We start from the raw sequence: 23741 nt of genomic DNA, 5'->3' as shown, positions 1-23741 counted from the left end.
TCATGTACAGGTTTTTGTGCAGACATGTTTTCTGTTCTGTTGGGTGTATACCTAGAAGTGGAATTAGTGGGTCAAATGATAACTTTCTGTTTAACTGTTAGCGAACTGCCAGATTGCTTTCCTAAGCAGCTGAACCATTTTACATTCCTCTCGCAGTGTCTGAGGGTTCCAGTTTGTCCATGTCCTTGCTAGCATTTATATGTCTTTTTGATTGTAGCCATCCTAATGAGTATGAAATGGTATCTCATGTGGTCTTCATTTGCATTTCCCTGATGGCTGATGATGTGGGGCATCTCACATGCTTATTGGCCATTATTTATCTTCTTTGGAGAAGTATCTATTCAGATCCTCTGCTCATTTTTCTAATTGAGTTGTCTGACTTATTATTGAGTTGTATGGAAGGGTGCCTTATATGGTCTAGATACAAGTCTCATATACGTGATTTACAGAAATTTTCTCCCACTCAAGAAATTCCACTTTCTTGTTAATGTTCTTTGAAACACACAATTTTTTTAGCTTTGCTGCTTGTGCTTACTCTTTGTTTTTGTTTTTTTTAAATAAGTAAATGGAATTCCTTTGAGAATGCTTTGTTATATGGGGCAGGCAGGAGTAATAAAAGCACTTCAAAATTTAATTTTTTGATCATTCTTTAAAAGTAGTATTTGAGTTAGAGGAAGTATTTATGCAGTATCCTCATTTATGATAATGAATACTATGAAACAGTGTAAAACTAAAAATTAAAAAAACCCACTGAGCAGTCTGCACCCTGTGGTCACGTGTGCTTGTGACCAAAGACAAGGAGGAAATAACAATTGAAAAGAGCTGGTTCAGTGATCAGATTATAGATGATTTCTTTTCCCCAAATTTTTTATTACTTCTTTACGTCATCTTTTAAATGAAAGTAGTAATGAGAAAAGTTACTTGGGTGGTGGATTTGTTTAATCTTAATTTTTTCAAACTGGAAATGCTCTCTGTTCATTTTTTCAAGCATAGAACTTCTAATAGCAGCTCTTATTAATTGGCCATTTACCTGTGTTCCAGTTCCATTATGCTAAATGCTTTATTCACGTCATCTTCTCAGTCCTTATTTATTATTATTTTTTTTTTTGCGGTACGCGGGCCTCTCACTGCCGTGGCCTCTCCCGTTGCGGAGCACAGGCTCCGGACGTGCAGGCTCAGCGGCCATGGCTCACGGGCCCAGCCGCTCCGCGGCATGTGGGATCTTCCTGGACCGGGGCACAAACCCGTGTCCCCTGCATCGGCAGGCGGACTCTCAACCACTGCGCCACCAGGGAAGCCCTCAGTCCTTATTTTTTAGTTCACAGTACAGTCCGGTGAGATGTGTGGAATAGTCCCCTTTTGAGGAGGAAGCTAAAAGGGGTTGAGTTCTTTGTCCAGAGGTACTAAATGGACATGCCAGGACTTGAGCCCAGGCCCAGATGGCTCCGAGGTGAGCCACCATGCAGCCCTGCCTCCTTTGGGCATGGAAGTTCAGAGGTGACAGGGTTGTCCTCGGCGAACAGAAGTCTGATGTTTCATTAGGACGAGGAAAGTAGTTCTCTGTCCCCTCCTAGAGAGTTGATTTGGGACCTCATGCCTGATTGCCTTTGCTTTTGCTCCTAGCTACGAGGGCACTGGCCGGTCTCTGTCCCTCAAGCTAATTCAGCAGCTCCGTCAACAGAGTGCCCAGAGCCAGGTCAGCACCACCGCTGAGAACAAGACCACGACGACCGCCAGACTGGCATCAGGTACCCCTGGAGCTCTGAATGTGCCTGCAGTGCACAGCAAGTCACTTCACACTCTCCTGCGGGATCCTTCCCCTCATGACCGCATGGGCGGTAACAGACCGTCTGACCATCAGGCAGAGAGGTTGAGTTCCCAAGAGGTGAAGTTGCTTTTCTCTGAGGAACAGCAAACCAGTGACCAGATGGGTGGCTGACCTGGGCCTTCTGGTGGCTAGATTCCTGTTTGTCACCATCTCAGGGCATTGGTTGCATTGACTTAGAGAGATCCCCTTGGGATTGGTGTCGAGGCAAGTTGAACATCCACCAGAACAATTTAAAACCACTCGCTTTAAATTCTTGAGCCATATTTTGTGAGCGCCATGTGACAGAGATAAAGTAGAACATTTGCCTTGCTCTTGTGGAAAACAGTATTTACTAGTTGTTCCTCACTGTGTGTGTGTGTGTTGTGGGGAACAGTGCGAACACTGCATGAGGTTTCCCTGCACGAGTCGATCCGATACGCCCCTGGGGATGCAGTAGAGAAGTGGCTGAACGACCTGCTGTGCCTGGATTGCCTCAACATCACTCGGATCATCTCTGGCTGCCCCTTGCCTGAAGCCTGTGAGCTGTATCCTCCTGGGTTCCATTTGTCCTGTGAAAGGGAGAGGGGGCAATGGAAGAGTTGAACAAAGAGTTTTGGCCCTTTGCTTCATAGGCTGCTGCTCTAGGGAGAGGGGAAAGTTGAATGTTGTTGATTTCCCTTCTTTTCCTCCCTAATATGTTTCTGCTCAGAACCAGGGGCTCTTCTTCCCAGGTTGAGGGAAACCCGCATATCCAGGTGACCCTTGGAAGTAGTGTGTCCTGTTCTGGGTTCTCTTCGATTTGCTTTGGTTGCTTAACTCCAGATCCAGCTACTATGTTAATAGAGATACCCTCTTTTGCTACCACAAAGCCTCTGAGATTTTCCTCCAACGGCTTATGGCCCTCTACGTGGCTTCTCATTACAAGGTAACTGCAGCTAGCCCTCGGGTGAACTTTAGCAGTGAATTCCAGCACTGGGCAGTGCCTTTTGACTCGACTTTTTGCATGTTTTGTTACCCAGTGGCTCAGGTGACCATTCCACTGGGACTTGAACGTCCTGATGTTGGCAAGGTCCAGGGATCCTGCTGGAGGGGTTGCATTTCCCATTGTTGTTCAGGCTTGTCGTGGGCTCCAGCTTTGCATACAGAGTGTGAGATTTCTGCACGTAGCTCCATGTGTGGTAGCTGGAGAGGGTGGAAAGTTTTGCCCATTTTAAAAGGGGTACTTATATTTCTTGCCTGTTGGCTAAATGGATGGGCTGAGATGACATAGCAGTTGTAATCCGGGGGCTGCTGTTTGACCTGAGACCAGCCTTATACCCCTGGGCTGTTTTTAAGGAGCAGTGAATGAGAATTTGGAATATTTGAAAGTCTTAAAAAGGCACATTGGAAAGGACACTTTTTGAGTGTCTAGGTAGCTTTTTTATGAACACCCTTTAAACGGAAAGCCGAAGGGTTGATGTTAGAAGTGGTGAGAGGTTGTCTTGAAATAGCAGCCTCTTATCAGGAAGAAGTTCGCTTCCCAGCTGTGAAGTATATAGCACTAACTAAGCAGGTCTCTGCTCCGGCTCTGCAGCCTCAGCACTCGTGGTGAGGTGACAGCAAACGTTGGAGGCTTAAGTCCCGCTTAAGCCCTTACAGAGGGTCTCAGGCTGGCCGGCTATGATGCTGGAAAGGCGCTTTGATGGGTTTCAGCACATCACCTGGCTCTGGGGAAGGCAGTTCTCCAGTCATGACTGTGGAGTAGCCTCTCGAGTGAGGACAGGATGAGGAGTGCTTCTCACTGACCTGTTTGTGCCCCACAGAACTCTCCCAGCGATCTCCAGATGCTTTCTGATGCGCCTGCTCACCATCTCTTCTGCCTCCTGCCTCCCGTGCCCCCCACCCAGAATGCCCTTCCTGAAGTGCTTGCTGTCATCCAGGTACAGAAGCTGAGGTGTCCTTGTGGCATTGATTTTGGGACCCACTTAGGCATCAAGGATTAGTGGCTCGGTAACCACAGCGCAGAAGGGGAAGCTGCTGATTCTTGGTCTCAAGCCTAGTGACTGGACGTATCCAGGCAGGCGATTAGGGTGCATCAAAGGAAACTACCACCCAGACAGAGACCCAAAGCCCCACTGTTCATGGATGGGTGAAAATCAGAACTGGCCACTCGTATTTTGACTTGCAGCTCCTAAAACAGAACTTTGTTTTCCTCCTTTATTACTAAAGCAATACATGCTACTTGTAAAATTAGAAGACACAGATTGGGAAGATGTTTTTAATGCCTAGCCTGTATTTATGCATTTCTTTATCATTTTTCCTGTTCATAAACATACGATCATAGTATTTGGTAATCTGGGTTTTTTTTTCAATGTGTCAGATATTCATAATCTGCATAATTTTTAAGGCTGCATTGTATTTCATGACATGCACGTACGGTACTATGTTTAACCATATTCCTGTTAGACCCTGGAGTCACTGACGTTGCCCAGTTCTGTAGAGAGCCACGTGAGCGTCCTGAGCCTTAATTGATGAGCTCACATGTACACCATGTGTGGAGACCCTCTTCTAGTGTGGTTTTGCTCTCTGGGTCAGTATTCTGCCTTCTTAGTGACGGTGTCAGGATGCCCAGGGGACACAGTAATGAAACTTCTCTTGGAAACGGATGAGTTGGTTACAGGGTTAAGCGTGCGCTGGAGTGGAAACAGCCGGCCTAGTCAGAGCAAGGGCGGAGTGCTGGTGAGGTTCTGGGGGTGGGCTCTGAACCTGGAGCCGGCCTTTCTGTCTGCAGTGTCCTGCTTCCCCAACAGGTGTGCCTCGAGGGGGAGATTTCTCGCCAGTCCATCTTGAACAGCCTGTCTCGAGGCAAGAAGGCTTCGGGGGACCTGATTCCATGGACAGTGTCGGAACAGGTGATGTGCTTTCCCTGGTGTGTCTGAGCGAGTGAAGCTGGCAGTGCTGGAGGCTGTCTTTTGTTGCTTAGTCACCGGCTTGTGTCTCCCCCACAGTTCCAAGACCCAGACTTTGGCGGCCTTTCGGGTGGAAGAGTGGTTCGCATTGCTGTTCACCCGGATTATCAAGCGGTAACGTGTCCTCGTGTGTGCTGTTATTTAAACCTGGTGTGCTGTAATTAGCTGCTGCCATGTTGCTGGCCTCTCGTTAGGGCAGGTGTATGCGGTTGTTTAAATAGGAAGCTGGTCAAGGAGTAGCAGATCCAGGTCCCCCTCTGCTGTGGACGGTTTGCCGGAGGCTGGGGGTGGGTGGGCAGGATGATTGTATGTGCTCACTCTTTGTGAGGACAGGGGACTCGTGACCCAGATCTGCTTCCTGTAGTTACCTCCTGTCTTAGAAGTCCTCACCGAGGAGTTAGCCTTAGAGTCATCAGTTCCGAGCTCGCTGATCTGTGGACCAGAAAGCATGCTCAGCCATCCTCACGTTCTTGACGGGCTGGACAGTGCGAGAGTGAGGGTCGTGCCACGCTAGGTCTTAAGGGTCTCTGCTTTGACCTTGTTGAGGGGTTTCATTGGTTCCCTTTGCGAAGTGCACTTTGACCTGGAGTGAAGGCTTTCTAGAAGCAGTACAGGGGCGTACGAGTGGCGTAGACACTGAGGACATCTCTCTTGCCTTTGCCTGTTTCCCTCCGTGTCTGCTCACAGATGGGCTATGGCAGCCGAGCCCTGCAGCTGCTGCAGATGTACTATGAGGGCAGATTCCCTTGTCTCGAGGAAAAGGTCCTGGCGCCCTCGCAGGAAATGCACACCGTCAGCAGTGAGGTAGGCGTCTTCTGGCCGAGCTCCTGGTTTCGGGGAGGGCCATCCTCTGGGTCTTCAGGAGTATCATCAAGAGCTGTCCTGTGGTCTGGGCTCTGAGCAGTAGCGGCAGAGTTCCTCTCTGGCTTTGGAGAAGCTTCTCTTTCCCCAGCTGACACCGAGACTGAGGCCCTCGGGTCACCATCATCCGCCTCACCTGGAGACTCGTTAAGAGTGTCAGCTCTTGACCCCTGCCCTGGACCTCCTGAATCCGAGGCTCTGGGTGGGGCCCAGTAATCTGCCTGAAGCTCCCAGGTGACGCTGATCCACATGCCGGCTTAAAGCCACAGCTGTGCAGTGCAGTCTCCTCCTCTCAGTACTGACCTCAGACTCAGGGAGCTCTGTCTTTCTGGGTAAGAGTGCTCAATGCTAGGAGCTGGGACAGCTTTTCACACGGGTTCATTTGATGTTTCACGGTGTGCCTGCTCGGGAGGTGGGAAGGGGCTTATACTTAAGGTCGGGCTCAGAGGTTTGTCAGTTCCCAAGACACAGAGGCATCCGGTGACAGACCTGCGTCTTCAGCACCTTAGCTCTGTCTCTTTGTAAATGCGTTTGGCGTTTCTAAACCGTGTGGCTGTTTCCCACATTCTGGGTTTTGAGCAGTGTGGGTCCGTGCTCGTCTAGGGCTTTGGTGTCCTCAGGAATGATGACTGGACTTAGTGGTGATTTTACATTTTAAGAACCAGGACACCTGTCCCGGTTTTTGCTGTGCTCGTCCAGAGCTTGGTGTGGCCAGGGGTGCTTGGGAATGTCACTAACCTTCCTCTCTCTCCGCTGGGTGGATGTGCTCTCCCCTCGGGCATCCTCCAGGCGGTCAGCTTGCTGGAAGAGGTCGTCACTCCCCGGAAGGACCTGCCTCCCTTACTTCTCAAACTGAACGAGAGGCCTGCCGAGCACCTGGACTACCTGGGGGTGTGCTACGGCTTGACCCCCAGGCTCCTCAGGTAAGCGTTCGCCTGCCCTTCCTCCCGCAGCATCCCTTTGGCCTCGATGTCCTGAGAATGAGAGTCCTGTGGGCTGCGTGTCTGCCTTTGCAGTGGTGTCAGCTGTCCTGACGCCCCCGCCCCGCTGCCCTCACCCCCCGCCCTTCCCAGCTCTGTGTGTCAGCCGCTCCCAGAAGGCACACGTGGTGACCTGCTCTCTGTATCCTTTGCAGGTTCTGGAAACGAGCTGGCTTTGTCCCTGTTTATCTGAGACAGACCCCGGTGAGTGAGGCGTCTGGCAGGGGAGGGTGGTGACAGATGTGTCCTTGCAGAGCCCTGGTGCCTCCCGCTGTGCCCTGAGCGGTGTGCCTGTGCTGCCAGGAGGCTTCTCTGAATGCCTCCGGAGCAGCCGCCCTTACCGAGGGCCACACGGTCACTCTCCCCACTGCACACTCAAGCGGCTTTGTGCTCCACGCTGAGATGGCGGAAGTGCACGTGGGCTTGTTCACCACGTTCTGGAATCCTGTCACTGGGGGCCTCCTCGAATTTGTATTTTTTAAAAACAGGAAGAAAAGTGGTTTTAGGGGAGGAGTGCATACTATAAGCTGGTATCTGAAGGAGGGATGCGCTTGTGTGGACAACAGAGCCATAGAGGATAAAATGGAAGATGAGAGAGTTAGTGGCTGTCAGTTCATTAAAAAAAAAAATTATTTAGTGCATGCACTGAATCAGGCAGTGAGCAAGACAAGCCGTGAAGCTTATTTTCTAATGAGGAGAAATAGGCAGCAAAAAAGTGAGCAGACGAGAAGTATTCAGATAGCGACAGTGTAATGAGTGGTCAGGCTTCTGAGGGGTGACCTTTCAAACTGCAACCTGAATGATCAGGGTGGACCAGCCACGTGACAGTCCTGCCTGCAGAAAAGTGAGCGTATTCAAGCAGGGGGCACAGCAAATGTGAGGACCTGAGGCAGGAAGGAAGTTGGTGATTTGAAGGAAACAAAGGGCCAGTGTGGCTGGAAGGACCTTGAAAGGAAAGGGTGGTGATTCACAGCAGGGCAGGTGGGTCTGGGCAGGGACTCTGCGCTCCCTCCCCGTTCAGGTGGAGGGAGGGGTTAGAGGGAAGGTGCTGGGGCTGCCGTGTAGACGATGGACGGTGGCCCGTGAGTAGAGGCGGGGAGATGAGCAGCTTGGCTGGGGAGGACATGGTGAGGGGAGAGAAGGGCCAGATGCCAGGGGTGTTTGGGAGGTGAACTGAGAAGAGTTGAAGGATGGGGGTGTGGAAGGTAAGTGAACAGAAGTATCAAGGGTAGTTCTTTGGTTTTTGGCTGGAGAGACTGGCTGAGAAACTGGGTGTTGGAGGTGCTGTTTCCTGAGATAAGACTCAATGGGAGGCTTCCTTGGTGGTGCAGCGGTTAAGAACCCAGCTGCCAGTGCAGGGGACATGAGTTCAAGCCCTGGTCCAGGAAGATCCCACATGCCGTGGTGCAGCTAAGCCCGTGCGCCACAACGGCTGAGCCTGCGCTCTAGAGCCCACAAGCCACAACTACTGAGCCTGCGCTCTAGAGCCCACGAGCCACAACTACTGGAGCCCGCGTGCCTAGAGCCCGTGCTCCGCAGCAAGAGACGCCACCGCAATGAGAAGCCCGCGCACCACAACAGAGTGTCCCCCGCTCACCGCAACTAGAGAAAGCCTGCGCGCAGCAACGAAGACCCAAAGCAGCCAAAAAAATAAATAAAATAATAAATACATTAAAAAAGAAACTGAATGGGGTAGGACCAGATTTGGAGGTGGAAGTGGGAATTGTTTTTGGCATAGTAAGTGTGTGATGCCTATTAGACAGCCAAGTGTGGACGTATGGAATAGGCAGTTGACTACAGGAGTCTGGAGATCAAGGAAGAGGTCGGGGCTGGAGACAGAGATTTGAGAGTCATCAGCATACTCTTAATAGAATATACTCTCGGGGTCAAGGATTTTTTTGGTGCGGGGTGGGGTGGCCTGTTTTCTTCGCAGCTGTAACCCCAGCACCTAATAGCATCTGCTGTGTATAGTACATATTCAGTAAATACTTTTGTTCAGTGAATAAGTATTTAAAGCTGTTGGAAGAAGGGGCTGAGAATAAAGAGGGTGAGTCCTTAGACTCTGCAGCATTTAGAGGAATGAGTCAGGAAACACAGCAAGGGAGGCTGAGGAGTAGCCATGATCTGTAGGAGAAGGGCAGGGGCTGTGGTGTCAGAATCCAAGAATAACGAGTGTTTCAGGAAGGGGAGTCATTGCTGTCAGAGAACAAGTAAGGTTAGGACAGTTGACCATTGGATTTGTCGGTGTTGGTGATCGGAATAAAGGCAGCTTCAGTGGAGTGGCGGGATCAACCTGACCGGAGAGAATGGGAGGTGAGGAAACAGACTGAATACACGATTCCTACACGAGGCAAAGGCAGCAGAGGAATAAGGTAGCTGGGGGGAGATTGGAGTCAGGGTGGGTTTGTCAGCCGGGAGATTCCAGAACATGTTTGTTTGCTGCAGGGTATGATCCTGTAGAGATCATGCAGATGCAGGTGAGGGGGGCTGATTGCAGGACTACAGGCCTGGAAGAGGCAGGAGGGTAGGACCTGGAGTGCAGGGGGAGAGGTGGCCACCGCATCCCTCACAGCAGGAGGGAAGCAAAGAGTGGGCACAGAAGGTATTGGTCAGCTGGTGGAGTTGGTGCTGGGAGGATGAAGAAGTTCTCCAGGTCAATATCCAAGGGTGGCACCCATCTGAGAGTTCAAAGCTGGACTGATGAGGACCACTGGGTGTGTGGCTGCTTCCACGTGGGCAGGAGCAGCTGTAGAGGGGCTGGGTCCTTGTCAGTGACCCTGGTCGAGGCTGGAGTGTAAGTTTGGTGGTCGACTGCAAGGACCACACAACCAGTGAGTTCAGCGTGGACCATGGTACGTCCCTGTGGTCTTGTGCTGTGCAGTGCTTGTTTGTGACGTGGTGGTGGCCTTTTGTTACTTGAATGCTCTTCAGTTGAAATCCATTAGGTATTTTTATGGTTTTGGGCTTTGTGGTTGTTGTGTAGTAGAAATTAAAAAACCTGTGGTCGCTGCTTTAGTACCTAAAGGAGCCTGCACTTGCAAACCTGTTGCCAGCAGGGGAACTCTTGCCGTGCTTGTTTTTGGCCATGAAGTTTTTGCTGCGAGCGCCCAAAACACGTTGATTGGATCATGTGGAGTTTAAGCTGTAATGCCTCCCGGTTCAGAATCTGACCTGATGTGAGCAAGGGGTTCACAGCAGAAGACATGCTCCGAAGGTCTGAGTAGCTTTGCGCCATCGCTGGGGCACCTGCTCAGAAGTTGCAGGACAAAGTGGTCTCTGGAAGCTGTCGTGTAGGCAGTGGGCCCTGCGAGAATGAAGGCGAGGCCGCCTCTCCTGCTGGGGAGGAAGCAAGGGCCCGCGTAAGCGTGCTTGCCCTTCAGCAGTGACAGGTCCTTCATAAAAGGGGGTCTTGGTGCCAGTTAGGGATTTGTGTTTCCCAGAATGACCTGACCGGAGAACACTCATGCATCATGCTAAAGACGTTGATGGACGAGGATGAGGCCGACCAGGGTGCCTGGCTCTCTGCCTTTTGGAAAGGTGAGTGGGAGTGGAGGTGGTGGGTGGCCAGGTGCAGGCACAGGGGCCTACAGACCTCTGACACTGTGTGGTTGAACCCCGCAGATTTCCGAAGGCGATTCCTAGCCCTGCTGTCCTACCAGTTCAGCACCTTCTCTCCTTCCCTGGCCCTGAACATCCTTCAGAACAGGAACATTGGGAAACCCGTGCAGCTGGGTGAGCTGGTGGGGCGGCCGGAGGGCTGGTGGGGCTTGGTTGTGTGGAACAGGCGGTGGGCATGTGGTCCAGGAAGAGGGCTGGACTAGGAATGGAGGGACTGGTTCCAGGCCTGTGTCTCCCCCACCCGCCTCTGCTCAGCAGGCCCTGTGCCGCCTCAGGGCCGCTATCACACACTGTGCCCTCATGACAGGACTTGGGGGGAAGGACTTGGCTTTAGAGGTGTAAGTAAGGCCTGCAGCTGGTCAGTTGTGGAACCTGATCTAAATCCTGTGAGCTAGGGTAACTAGCTCAATTCTGAGGCTCCGTTTCCTCATTCATGAAATTGTAATAAGAATATGCTGTCAACCTTCTGTGGGCAACACGTAGAAGTGCTTTGGGCATGTAGATTCTGTTTGAATATTTAAAACACAAAAAAGGGTGTACGGGATCGTTAGTGTTAACAGCCGTGGGGTATTTTTTCCCTCTTGCTAGTTACGTGTACGTATACCCTTTTTTTGGGCCAATTATATTTTGGTGTAAAAATCTGTTTGTCGAGCTGGGTGGAGCATGCCTGTTTTCTGTTAAGCTGCGTCCTGAGGAGAAGTGACGAAGTGGGGAAAGTGTTGCATTCCTCTAACCCCAGGGCACGGGAGCCTTTCTTGGTCTGATGTGTTGGCGTGGAACTCTGAGCAAGGGTCACACACCATCCGTCCCCCTCCCTGCGTGGACCAAGCTGCCTCCCCTTTGCAGGAGGAGGGTCAGGGCGGCCCAGGGTGGGCAGGCACTTTTAGGTGGCTCCTGCCCGGCTCCTGCTGAAGGCCCCCTGGAGGAGCAGCTGTTGGGTGCCACCTGGGGACTGTTGTTGTGAGCGCCATCTGGGAATCTCGTCAGACCCTGCAAGGGCGTTGGGCTCACCTGCCTCGTCTGGCTCTGTCGCATGTCCAGCCCTGTGCCGGGGGGAGCTGGAAGCACTCTTCCTCCCCTATGACCTGAAGAGGCTGGAGATGTATTCACGGAACATGGTTGACTATCACCTCATCATGGACATGGTCCCGGCCATCTCCCGGCTGTATTTCCTGAACCAGCTGGGGGACCTGGCCCTGTCTGCTGCCCAGTCGGTAGGTCACCTGCTGCTCGTGTGCTGGTTTTGTGGAGCAGTTTATATGCTGGGTGTTGGTCGGATGCTTTGACATAACTTTGTGCTGATGGGGGGGGTAGTGGTCTCACCTTTTACACGTGGGGACTCTTGGGCTTTGCAGTTGAGCTGTGTGCCCAGCAGTACAGTAAGTAAGTAGAAGTGCTGCAGTCTGGACCCACGTTCCTCCACCCCACCACGTTGCCTTGGTTCCTACTCTGCTTCATCAGAGTCCAGGAGCACCTTGTGCTTGTAATGTAGCCGTAAAGCAGCTATTTGCCGGGATAAGAAGTTAGTTTGGAGATTTCAGGAGGAGGGAGTTTTCCTAGTGGTTTCAGTAACAGGATGAATGGGAAGATTCCACAATAGTGTCAGTCAGTGTTTTGGTCAAGAGAGTGTAACTCTGGTTCTTGGTGTGGTTTTAATGGGCAAAAGCCTGCCCTGGCAGCCACTCCAACAGATTCTCCGTCCCCCAGGCTCTTCTCTTGGGGATTGGCCTGCAGCACAAGTCTGTGGACCAGCTGGAAAAGGAGATCGAGCTGCCCTCAGGCCAGTTGATGGGACTTTTCAACCGGATCATCCGCAAGGTTGTGAAGGTAACCTCAGCTGAGGGCAGGGCTTTGGCCTGTGTTGAAAAATGTGTCAAGCCCACTCCCTGCCCCAGGATGCAGAAAGGTTAACATTTGGCTGTGTTTGCTGCAGATTTTCACACACACACACACACACACACACACACACACACACACACACACACAGATATGGGGAACTTCAGCTGGATCTGTAACGTTCCGCGTTGTCTCCCAGAGGCACCCCTGATGGGAGTGTGGCATCTCCAGTCGGGGATCTCCTGCTCCTCCCGTGAGCGTGTGTACTCCTAAACCGCGCAGGGCGCGTGCTGAATGACTTGCTAACGAGTGACTGGGCCTCTGCTGCTCCTTCATCTTCTGCTTCTTGGCCTTGGTCTTTTGTAGCTGTTTAATGAAGTGCAGGAGAAGGCCATCGAGGAGCAAATGGTGGCAGTGAAGGCCGTGGTTATGGAGCCCACGATGAAGACGCTGAGTGACGACCTGGTACGAACACCGAACGTCCGTCTCTCCCCTGTAGGAGAGTCCCTGGCGCTAGTGTTCTGGGGGTGTGAGGGGCGTGCTCCCCGAGTCTCCCTGCCCCTCCTGTGCCCAGCCGGCCCTTGACGAGGCCCCCCACTGAGCGCATGTGCGAGCTGGCAGTCCAGCAGCTGCTGTTGTGAACTACTTGTTTGATCGTTTAGGTTTTCAGAAGGCGCGTTTTATGTTCATACACACTGAGTAAGAGCTGCCTTTAATGCTGTGGGAGGGAAATGTGCAGAAGGATAGGCCTGCTGGTCGTCGCGGTCACGTTCTGCCCCCGGCCTTTCCCTGCCATTTGTCCCCTGCCTGACTCTGACCTACTCTCTGTATGGGACTTCGACCACAGGACGAAGCAGCAAAGGAGTTCCAGGAGAAACACAAGAAAGAAGTGGGGAAGCTGAAGAACCTGGACCTCGCTCAGTAAGGCCCCTCGTGGGAAGCACGGAACCTCTGCTGGTTGCTTCTAATTTGCTTCCTGGGTGCCCTGGAAGCTGTGTTTCATGGGATCATTTTTAGAAGCACTAGCAGCTAAAAACCTCCTAATTGACTAATTGCATAATTTTGAAGGATTTGTTTTCCCCAGATCAGCTCTGCCACTTTGTAAGTCATGACTTGCAGGTCGTGTTCCTGAGATCCCTTGGGTCCCGTGTCGTGCCCCGGGCTCCTTAGGGAAGGGGGATGCTGATCCATGAGCATCCACTGTCAGTGGCCACTTTTTAATATTTGGCTTTTGATGTGAATTTGTTTGAAGAAAAGATCCTACTGCCAATGAACCAACAAAAGCCCTTGTTCTGGAACCCTCCATGCCCTGGAGATTGCAGTCCTCTTTGAGCTGCAGCTATAATGGCGGTACCCGCCCGGTAGATTGATGTGAATAACCGCTCCAGACTTGGTGGCCTCTGAGCCTCTTTGACCTGTAGTCCCGTTGCCGGGTCATTAGTGATGGTGGTTGTTGGATGTGAGATGGAGGTGGCCAGGAGGTCCGTGGGCAAAGTATTGAGCTCTGCACACAGCTTTGCTGCATCAAAGCCTTGACTTGTCAGGACTGCCAGATCCCAGAGAGGTGGGGCGAGGTGGGGCAGACATGGCCCAGTCCAAGGGCGTGTGGGCTGTGGAGGTGGTGGTGAGCAAGGAGATGCTGGGGGGGACAGGAGGCTCCTCTGGTGGGCGGGTGGGCGGTTGCTGAGAGTCAGGTGGCAGAAGTCGGGCAGCTGCCTTCTGTGCGGATCGACCCCTGCTAGCAGGCCTGACCGTGCTTGTTCCGGTGAAGTTCCTGTCCCCTGGAGCTCAGCTGCACGCCTGTCCTGTGCTCTCTGCTGTTCAAATGCTGGTGCAGCTCGGCCTGGCTTTCGTGGTGGGATGTGTGTGATGAAAACGTTGTCACTCTCTTACTTTCTTTTAAGCGGCCTTCTCTTCTTTTGAGCAGGCTTTGATATTTCCCTTTATTTTTTAGATACATAATCCGTGGGGACGATGAAGAATGGAATGAAGTTTTGAACAAAGCCGGGCAGAATGCCTCGGTTGTCAGCCTGAAAAGGTGAGGGGCTGGCATACATCAGGCAGGGGAGGCATTCTGGCCTCTCTGCTTCGCTGGTAACTTTCTCTAGGAAGTAGGAGGTTGGAGCAAAAGCCTTGAGGAAAGTCACTATTCTTTCCTTTGAGGGATGCTATTTTTGTATCATAGCTCCCACTGATCAGGCAGGGCCATTGCTTAGGCCTGGATCTCTGCATCCCCCGTATTCTCAGACATGCCAGGGAGACAGGCTTGAGAACAACAGCCTTGGAGTTGCCGCTACCTGAGCACCTCCTGGGAGCTTTAATGCAGCATCCCCTTCGTGCTCTAAACAGAGGTGGCTTTTTTCTTACATCACTGCTTTATTTATTTATTTTTATTGAAGTATGATTGATTTATAATGTGTTAATTACTGCTGTACAGCAAAGTGACTCAGTTATACATATGTATACATTCTTTTTCATATTCTTTCCTATTATGGTTTATCACAGGATCTTGTTGTTTATCCATTCTGTATATACCAGTTTGCATCTGCTGATCGCAAACTCCCAATCCATCCCTTTCTCACCCCCCTCCCCCTTGGCAACCCACAGTCTGTTCTCTGTCTCTGAGATTCTGTTTCTGTTGTTTTGGGTTTTTTTCAGGCTTATTAAGCTTGACCTCTCTAAACTCACCCTTTCACTCTACCCTCTCAAACCTGGTTATTATTTTGCTTTTTTAATAGGGTTTTATGTGTGTTATACACATATATAGTTCAATTTGTGTATGTCTTTTTTGAAACTTTACTTGATAAAACACAGCTTCTTCGTTATTTGTGCTTTTTTAAATTGCTGTGGCCCTGTCTTTTCCCCAGATTTGCTCTATTGATCTCTTTTTTTTCCCCCTTAATATTTATTTATTTAGGCTGTGCTGGGTCTTATTTGTGGCGTGCGGGATCTTCCTTGCAGCATGCAGGATCTTTTAGTTGTGGCATGCGGACCTCTTAGTTGTGGCAGGACTCTTAGTGCGGCACGCACGCTGGATCTAGTTCCCCGACCAGGGATCGAACCCGGGCCCCCTACATTGGGAGTGTGGAGCCTTACCCACTGGACCACCGGGGAAGTCCCTGTTTCTGTTTCATAGATAGGTTCAATTTGTGTCATTTTTAGATTCCACACATAAGTGGTATCATACAGTATTTGTCTTTCTGACTTATTTCACTTAGTATGATAAACTCTAGTTGCATCCATGTTGCTACAAATGGCATTATTTCGTTCTTTTTTACAGCTGAGTAGTATCCGATTGTATATCTGTACTACATCTTCTTTATCCATTATTCCTCTGTTGATGGACATGTAGGTTGTTTCCATGTCTTGGCTATTGTGAATAGTGCTGCTGTGAACATAGGGGTGCATGTATCTTTTTGAATTATAGCTTTGTCTGGATATATGCCCAGGAGTGGGATTGCTGGATCATATGGTAATTCTATTTTTAGTTTTCTGAGGAACCTCCATACTGTTTTTCACAGTGGCTGCACCAACTTTACATTCCCACCAGCAGTGTAGGAAGGTTCCCTTTTCTCCACACCCTCTCCAGCATTTGTTATTTGTAGACTTTTTAATGATGGCCATTCTGACCAGCGTGAGATGGTACCTCATTGTAGTTTTGATTTGCATTTCTCTGATAATTAGCAATGATGAGCATCTTTTCATGTGCCTATTGGCCATCTGTATGTCTTTGGAGAAATGTCTCTTCAGGTCTTCTACCCATTTTTCGATTGGGTTGTTTTTTTTGTTTTTAAATTGTATGAGCTGTTCGTATATTTTGGAAAGTAAGCCCTTGTCCATCGCATCATTTGCAGATGTTTTCTCCCATTCTGTAGGTTGTCTTTTCATTTTGTTTATGGTTTCCTTTGCTGTGCAAAAGCTTGTAAGTTTGATTAGGTCCCATTTGTTATTTTTATTTCTTTCTATTGGCTTGGGAGCCTGACCTAAGAAAACATTGGTATGATTTATGTCAGAGAATGTTTTGCCTATGTTCTCTTCTACGAGTTTTATGGGTATATCACTACTTTAAAGATGAAGTAACCGTGGCTCTCAGGTGTTAAGTGACTTCCCAAGAAGCATATAGCTAGTAAGAGGCAGAGCCAGAATCAGGACCAGGTTTGTCCACTGCAAAGCCCAGAGTTTTACCTGTTATACTCTCCTTCCTCTAAGCCAATGGTTCTCAAAGTTTTGGATCTCAGAGTTCCTTTATATCATAAAAATTATTGAGGACCCCAAAGGGCTTTTGTGCGTGTGGGTTTTATCTATCACTATGTCCCACTTTTTAGAGGCACAGATGTAGAGAACAAACGTATGGACACCAAGGGGGGAAAGCGGGGATGGGGGTGAGGTGGTGGTGGTGGTGGGATGAACTGGGAGATCGGGACTGACATGTATACACTAATATGTATGAAATAGATAACTAATAAGAACCTGCTGTATAAGAAAAAAAATTAAATTAAAAAAATTTCCCATTTTATAAATGAAAAACTGAGAAATTAAAAAAAAATGTTGGGCTTCCCTGGTGGTGCAGTGGTTGGGAGTCCGCCTGCCGATGCAGGGGACACGGGTTCGTGCCCTGGTCTGGGGGGATCTCACGTGCCGCAGAGCGGCTGGGCCCGTGAGCCATGGCCGCTGAGCCTGTGCGTCTGGAGCCTGTGCTCCGCAACGGGAGAGGCCATAGCAGTGAGAGGCCCGCATATCGCCAAAAAAAAAAAAAAAAAATGTTTATTCATTTAGAATTAACAGTCATGGACTCATTATGGGTTTTTTGTTTTTAAAAATACCTTTTTCATAAAAATTTTAGTGAGAAGAGTGGCATTGTTTCACATTTACATTTTTGTGAATCTTTTTAATAGCTGGCGTACTAGAAAGCAGCTGAATTCTCCTGTCTGCTTCTGCATTCAGTCTGTTGTGCTGTCACACATCTTGTAGCCTCTGGAAAACAAACCAGTTGGGAGAGAATGAAAGTGGAAGAGGCAAATAATGTATTAGAATTATTATGAAAATAGTTTTGACTTTGGGGCCCACCAGGAGGGGTCTTGGGGGACTCTAGGACTCCCTGGACTACTCTTCAAAAACCTTCGCCCTCAGCTGCTTCTCTGCAGAGTGGCGTGTGGGTAGATGACGGTGGTTCCGTGGGGCGGCACTTTCACTGGAGTTTCCCTTGGGAAGACAGTGAGGCCTCCCCTGCCCTGGGCCTCTGGAGATGAGGCTTCCACAGCTGGTTTGTGGGTTTGTGGGAGGGTGAGTTCTTGGCATTGCCATAAACAGGGTCCCCTGAAGAGTTTATTTGGAAAGAGGAAATCTTGTGACTCTACGAACCATAGTTCCCAGAAATCAGATGTTCTCTTCTGTCTCCGTAAATCACTGTGCTACCTGGAAGATTCCAGCATCGGTGCTAGCCTCATTTTCCTGATGGTCTCTGATGTGGCACAAAAGCCCGCTGTCAGTGTGTCCTAATTTCTGGTTTGGACAATATGGCAGATGCGGCCCAGGGCGCGTGATGGCTGCGTATTGAGTGCAGGGGCTTTGAATATGGCCGGCTCTGGGCCTGGTGTGGAGACGGCCTGGTTGTGTGCTCCGCAGAGCTCAGTCCCTCCCACCGTTGGTTTGGCTGTCGCTGCCCCTGAGGAGCCATCTGCATTACCCAGTCTGTGTGGCCATTCATGCGCTTGAGGGGTCTGGGGAAACGTGAAAGCTTGCGCCTTTGGAAGTAAAAATACTGATAACTGTCATTCCGAATTCTTTGAGGCCTTCTGTTTTCTGAGCAGTCACTTCATTCAGGTGATGTTAGGTCTCAGGACAGAATTGCACACCGTCCCCTTACAGGGAGGTGTTTGTTTCCAGGGCAAAGTGACACTGGAGAGAATCTTTAACCTATAAGGGGAAAGGAAGGTGGCCATTTGCCGAGCTATTCTCACGTTAATCTATCTGTGAGGAACCTACTGGCCAGCTGAAATGTGTACCCGAGTTACTATTCCTTTGGGTTTTCTTCTCATTTAGGAAAAATAAAATAACACATCAAAAAGTATTGTATGGTTTTCCTGGGAGTTTTCATGCTGTGTATTATGGACTATCCTCAGTCATTGGGATAATATGTCTGGTTTCCAGGGTAATCCTTAGTGGTAAGTGGTGGGAAGGAATTTTCCTTGTAATGCCATAGGTTTTTCTTAAAGTCATGGGAGGGGGGAATGTACAGATTTCAGGAGTTAAGACGTAGATTTGTTCCTCCACAGACTGAGAGCTTGGTCAGGGCAGGAGCTGGGTTGGTGTGGTGTATCCCCAGACCCCAGCACAATGCCCTGTAGGCCTGCAGAGGACATTGCTGTGTGACTGCACGTTCTTACATCACGTTTCAGATGGCGGAAACCCTTTTTCAGACAAAGCAAAGCAAGCTTAAAGCAAAGCAGTCTGAAAGGTTACAGATCCAGGCATGCTTCATTCTTTCTCTCTCTACTACTGTTTTTTCTTCTCCAGTGACAAGAAAAGGAAGTTGGAAGCCAAACAAGAACCCAAACAGAACAAAAAGTTGAAGAAAAACAGAGATGTGAAGCACAAAAAAGACACAAAACTGAAGTGGAAGAAATAGTGGAGAGTAACTTGGGTGTCGGTGGCTGACTCGTAAGGGATACCCTGACTTTCTGAACTGTCTCTGGCTGCACTGAGTGGCAGCTGACTAGACTATTAAAAGCAGTCACTTCTGAGTGGGTCGGCTTAGAACTCGATGCTTGGCGATCCTCTGGCACCGTCTTTCCTCCCCCCAGTCCAGGCCTGTCTCCCCATTCGTTCATAGTTTGCTTTGGGCCCAGGTTTTTCGGTTCCTTCTCGCACGTGTAGAAGCCACGCTGGCTCTTGTTCCTTCTCGGGCGTCAAGTACACAGTCTTCTGGGGATGTTCAGGAGGCTGCTGGGGGAGCACCGGGGCCTCTTGTTATGAACTCGTCCAAACTCCCTGGGGCCTGGAGCTGCAGAGGCTCTAGTCCAGCCAGGCCTGGCATCCTGGGACCCACACTGCCATGTGCTGTTCCTCTCCTGGCCCTGGCAGTGGCCCAGAAAAGCCTGAGTTCTTAGGAGAGGGAGGATATGACATCTGAGTCCCCAATACCTGGTATTTCATCCATTTGGGAAAAAATGTTGGGAAAGACCCTTTTGCTAGCAGGGATTGAGGGGGTTAGAGACTCTATTTTTAATAAACTGTATCCTAGAAAGATCAGCTGGCTGTGTGCTCGTCAACTGAACGTAGGCGGAAGTTGCACTTTGCTCCTTTCTTTCGGTGGCTCCTGGCTGCGGTACACTTGGGAGGGTGCTGGCATCAAGGCCGAGGGTGGGCAGCGTGGCCAGGGCTTACGGACCCAGGAGCCCATGGGAGAAGTGGCCGTGCTGACCGGTGCTCACTGTGGTGGTTCCGAGGGACTTGGGACGGCACCTGGAAGCCAGCTAGCTGGCCTCTCCTGCCTAGCTCCTGTCAGGTCGTTTGGTCCTCTCCACGGCAATTATGTGGTGTATTTTGGAATGTTTGATGGTGTCTGCTTTCCAGTCCTGAATCTGATACCATTGTTATTGAAACCTTGACCCTGCATCCCCAACCAGGGATCGAACCAGGGCCCCCTGCAGTGGAAGCGTAGAGTCCTAGCCACTGGACGGCCAGGGAATTTCCTCTCTGCTGGTCCTGTAGGATTGTTCCTCATCCACGTCACCAGGTGCAAGGAAAGCTCAGAGTGGAAGTCAGTTCCGTCGCGCTCTGGTTCTGATCCGCCTTTCTCCCCGCTTCCGCATGTGGGTTAATGGCGATCCTTCGGAGCTCGCTGACTGTGTCGGATTTCAGCTTCTGTATTTTTCCTTATTTAAAAAAAATTCATGTGGTGGCCTTGGTTACTGATCTTCCTTGGTTTTTCATAGACTTTAAAAGGACTGGTCCTCTGTGAGTCCAAATAGGTCCTTTCCTCAGCCCTGATAGGTAATCTGGTTCCTAGAAGTCTAGCGTGTGGACGGGGAAGGAAAGGGCGCTTCTGGACCAAAGAGGATTAAACGTGCAACTCCCAGGACAGATGGCCATGGGGAGACAAGCAGATTCTGACTGCGTACCTGGGACCACCGCGCCTTGTCCCCGTAGGCGTAGGGCCTTTTGTCTCCTGGAGCTGCAGACCCCCTATTAAGTCTGAAGGAAAGTTTAGAGATGAAAAAAAAAATTTGATCCGTTTTTCTCAGGTGAGTGCCTGAGCCTGCCTTTCAAAGAGGGTTTTCTTAAGGAGAGTGGCTGAAAAGCAAAGTCACAGCCCCAAATGGTCTGAGCCGAGTGGCATCTTAAAGCTCTCCAGCCGCATCGTCCCACAGCTGCAGGACCCAGATCGGCCGGGCCCTTGCTCGGCCCCTCTAGCCCCAAAGCCCGTCCCTCTGATCTGCTCCAGGGAGCCTTCCTGGCCTTGACACTGGCTCTGCCTGGCCCTTGCTGTGACCTGGGGTACACCTCGTAACCCAGGTCCACATCTTTGTAAACTGCAGGTGGTAATGACAGCACCTCCCTCACGCGGCCGGCCTGAGGAGCTGAGAACGGTGCCTGGCCTGCAGCAGGCGCTCACCAAGCCTCTCTGGGTTCTGTGGCATGTGCCAGTATAACCCGGGGAGCTGCTCCGTTACCCACGAGCGCCAAGATGGGCTGAATGAGGCCTGTCTGGCTTTGTTCTAAACCACAGCCTGTGCTGGAAGAGGCCCGCCGGGGCAGCTAGGAGCGCGCGCTTTGTAGTCAGACCAGGCCAGCTCTGTTCTCTGACAAGCCTCTTGACTGACAGCCTTTCCCTCTGCGCATGAAAAGGAAGTGAGCATTTCACCTACTATGTACAGTCTTGGCCTTTTTATTTGCAAAGCGTGTGTTCCTAAACAGGTCTCTGCACTTGGTGGTTGTGATCTTGGGTTCTCCTCCAAACCTGAAAAGGCACGCCTCCCCCAGACCTCACCATCTGGCCTCCAGACAGAGTGACATCTGTAAAGCTCGCTGTCTCAGGAAATCTCACTTGCAAAATGAATTCAGATAGGCTGCCTATGAATGCTGTCACCAGCCTGGGGAAGGGGCTGAAGAAGCCTGAACAAAGAAGAGTCCTCAATGGTCTCCACCCCCCCACCCCGCCCCCCCCCAGCTGGGAGGGGGCCAGTACTGGCCGGCTTCAGCGCTTCCAGTGCTCATCTGTCCCCCACAGTCCCGGAGGACTCCGGGGTGACCAGGAGATGACACAAAGGGGGCTGTGAGGCTGGGGGAGGGGAGGAAATCAGTGACCGTCACCTTGGACAAATGTAGACTCATTATCAGAGGCCATTACACCAGCCGGTCCGAAGGCCTGGAGGGGGCGGGGTTGGCATCCCCAGGGCCTGAATAGGCAGTTCAGACTCCAGACGGCTGCCCTCCACTCTGTAAACAACTGGTGAAAGTTGAAAGGTGGTGTGGATTCTGCAGAAGGGTGGGGCAGCAGGAAAGGGGGATGCTGAAGCTTTTCTTGTGTCGCTTCTGCTGAGGAGAAAGCTGTGATAATCCGGCATCTGGATGCTATCGGGCAACCAACCGGCGGGAGCAGAAAGGAAAGGGAAGTATGGGGAGGAGGAGAGCAGGGGCCCGGACGCTGCTGAGGAGGGCAGGCTCGGTGTGGGCCTTGGTGGCTGGACTCGGGCTCCCTCTGCTCTGGATGGCTTTCCTGTGGAGATTCCGGCTGAGTTAGCCCAGCTTTCACTGCCTGCGGGGCAGCTAGAGTAGAGCCAAGTCCCCCTTGCTTTTCAGGGACTCCTGCTAAGGAGAAGTTCACTGTCTTCTTTGGCTGCCGACAGGCTGGAGCAGGCAGCGGACGAGAGGCGCCCCATGCTCCGGAGCAGCGGCCCGACGAGGAGGCCCGGCCGCCGGGGCAAGTGAGGTGACCAGACACACCCCCATTTCTGTTCTAGTCCTCCTGGCCCCTTGGAGAATGTCTGATGTTTTTCTATTTATTTAAGTGCCTGCTTTAGAGCGTGTTTCTGCTACACGCAGGCTCAAAAGGGTCCCACCCCTCCCTTATCTCACCTTCCCTTCAACCGTCTGCCCCCCAAAGAGAGAAAATATGGCTGAGCTCCCGTCTGGAGCCAGGTGCTGACTAGATCTTGCCTCTTAGGCTGCGTGCTTGACTGAGGCACGTCCTGCAGGGCTGGGGGACTTGTGGGGAGGGTGGACACGGACCTCTGCGGGGGATCCCCTGCAGGTGGCGAGTGCTGGGGAGGGACCACCCCGCAAGCTCCCTCAGGGGCCTCGGACCAGGAGGATGGTGCTGAGGGGCGCGTCTCCTCCCCAAGGCCCCCAGAGGGCGCCATGGTCCGTGCTGAGCCCTCTCCCCACAGAGGCCAGGGCCCCAGGCTGCCCTGCCTGGGCTCCACCAAGCAAAGCCCACAGCAGGCCTTTCCCGGGACTGACCCCGTGCGGTCTTCACGTTGTCCCCCAGCTCCTGAGTCCTGGCCTGTCGGTCACCGAACCACAGCCACTCCAGTCAGTGTTCCCAGCGGCCTTAGGAATTTCTCTGCCTGCTGCAGGCAGGAAACATTTTTCAAAGCCTTTATTTCTGCCTGGACTTCACACCTAAGACAAACTACAGCCGACCCCAAAAAACCCTTGGGCTTGAGTCACTGGCTTCCGGTCCTCCCTGCATTAACAGGTAACACAGCCAGCTTGGGCTCAGCAGGGTCCCTCCTCAGGCCCCCCTCTTCCTGTGCTGAGCCACACAGATTTTGACTGTGTGAGGGAGGGTTTGCAAACAACTATCCCAGCAGCCCCCTGCATCAGGGGTGTGGGGAACCTGGCCTCGGGGCAGATCAGCAAAGCCCTCTGGCAGCTGTCTTTCTAAACAGTTTTAAGTATAGTTGATTTACAATGTTAATTTCTGCTCTACAGCAAAGTGATTCAGTTATATATATATATATATATATATATATATATATATATATATCCTTTTTTGTATTTTCCATTATGGTTTATCATAGGATATTGAATCTAGTTCCTGTGCTGTTCAGTAGGACCTAGTTGTTGATGCCTTCTGTATATAATGCTTTGCGTCTGCTAATCCCAAACTCCCAGTTTACCCCTCCCCCACAGCCCTCCCCCGTGGCAACCACAGGTCTGTGCTCTGAGTCCATTTCATAGATACGCTCATTTGTGTCGTATTTTAGATTCCACATATAAGTGATATCATATGGTATTTGTCCTTCTGTGTCTGACTTCACTTAGTACGATAATCTCTAGGTCCATCTGTGTTGCTGAGTTCTTTTTCATGGCTGAGTAATATTCCATTGTATGTATGTTCCACATGTTCTTTATCCATCTGTCCATGGACGTTTAGGTTGTTTCCATGTCTTGGCTATTGTAAATAGTGCTGCTGTGAACATAGGGGTGCATGTATCTTTTTGAATTATAGATTTTTTTGGATATATACCCAGGAATGGGATTGCTGGGTCATATGGCAACTCTGTGTTTAGTTTTTGAGGAACCTCCATACTGTTCTCCATAGTGACTGTACCAATTTACATTCCCACCGACAGTGTAGGAGGGTTCCCTTTTCTCCACACCCTCTGCAGCATTTATTGTTTGTAGACTTTTTGATGATGGCTTCTGATGGGGTGAGGTGGTACCTCATTGTAGTTTTGATTT

The 23741-nt window shown here is 50.8% G+C and overlaps 1 protein-coding gene across 1 annotated transcript in view; it reads left to right on the top strand.

Annotated features, from left to right (window-relative positions):
* The window catches only part of NAT10 (N-acetyltransferase 10), a 40207-nt gene extending 20600 nt beyond the window's left edge, over positions 1–19607 (top strand). Inside the window, exons 13-29 of the mRNA XM_079929697.1 lie at positions 1624–1748; positions 2202–2352; positions 2636–2732; positions 3610–3726; positions 4597–4698; positions 4795–4869; positions 5443–5559; positions 6406–6539; positions 6752–6800; positions 10037–10133; positions 10218–10328; positions 11256–11428; positions 11922–12041; positions 12417–12515; positions 12898–12971; positions 14005–14088; positions 18567–19607. Coding sequence (XP_079785823.1) covers positions 1624–1748; positions 2202–2352; positions 2636–2732; positions 3610–3726; positions 4597–4698; positions 4795–4869; positions 5443–5559; positions 6406–6539; positions 6752–6800; positions 10037–10133; positions 10218–10328; positions 11256–11428; positions 11922–12041; positions 12417–12515; positions 12898–12971; positions 14005–14088; positions 18567–18678 — 1837 coding nt within the window. The 3' untranslated portion in view covers positions 18679–19607. The remainder of the gene's footprint in view (positions 1–1623; positions 1749–2201; positions 2353–2635; positions 2733–3609; positions 3727–4596; positions 4699–4794; positions 4870–5442; positions 5560–6405; positions 6540–6751; positions 6801–10036; positions 10134–10217; positions 10329–11255; positions 11429–11921; positions 12042–12416; positions 12516–12897; positions 12972–14004; positions 14089–18566) is intronic.
* Positions 19608–23741: the final 4134 nt, after the last annotated feature.

The sequence above is a fragment of the Stenella coeruleoalba genome (genome assembly GCF_951394435.1).
Source record: "Stenella coeruleoalba genome assembly, chromosome: 8".
Taxonomy (NCBI): domain Eukaryota; kingdom Metazoa; phylum Chordata; class Mammalia; order Artiodactyla; family Delphinidae; genus Stenella; species Stenella coeruleoalba.
Note: the sequence above shows the minus strand (reverse complement) of the source record. Positions and strands in the feature narration are given on the sequence as shown.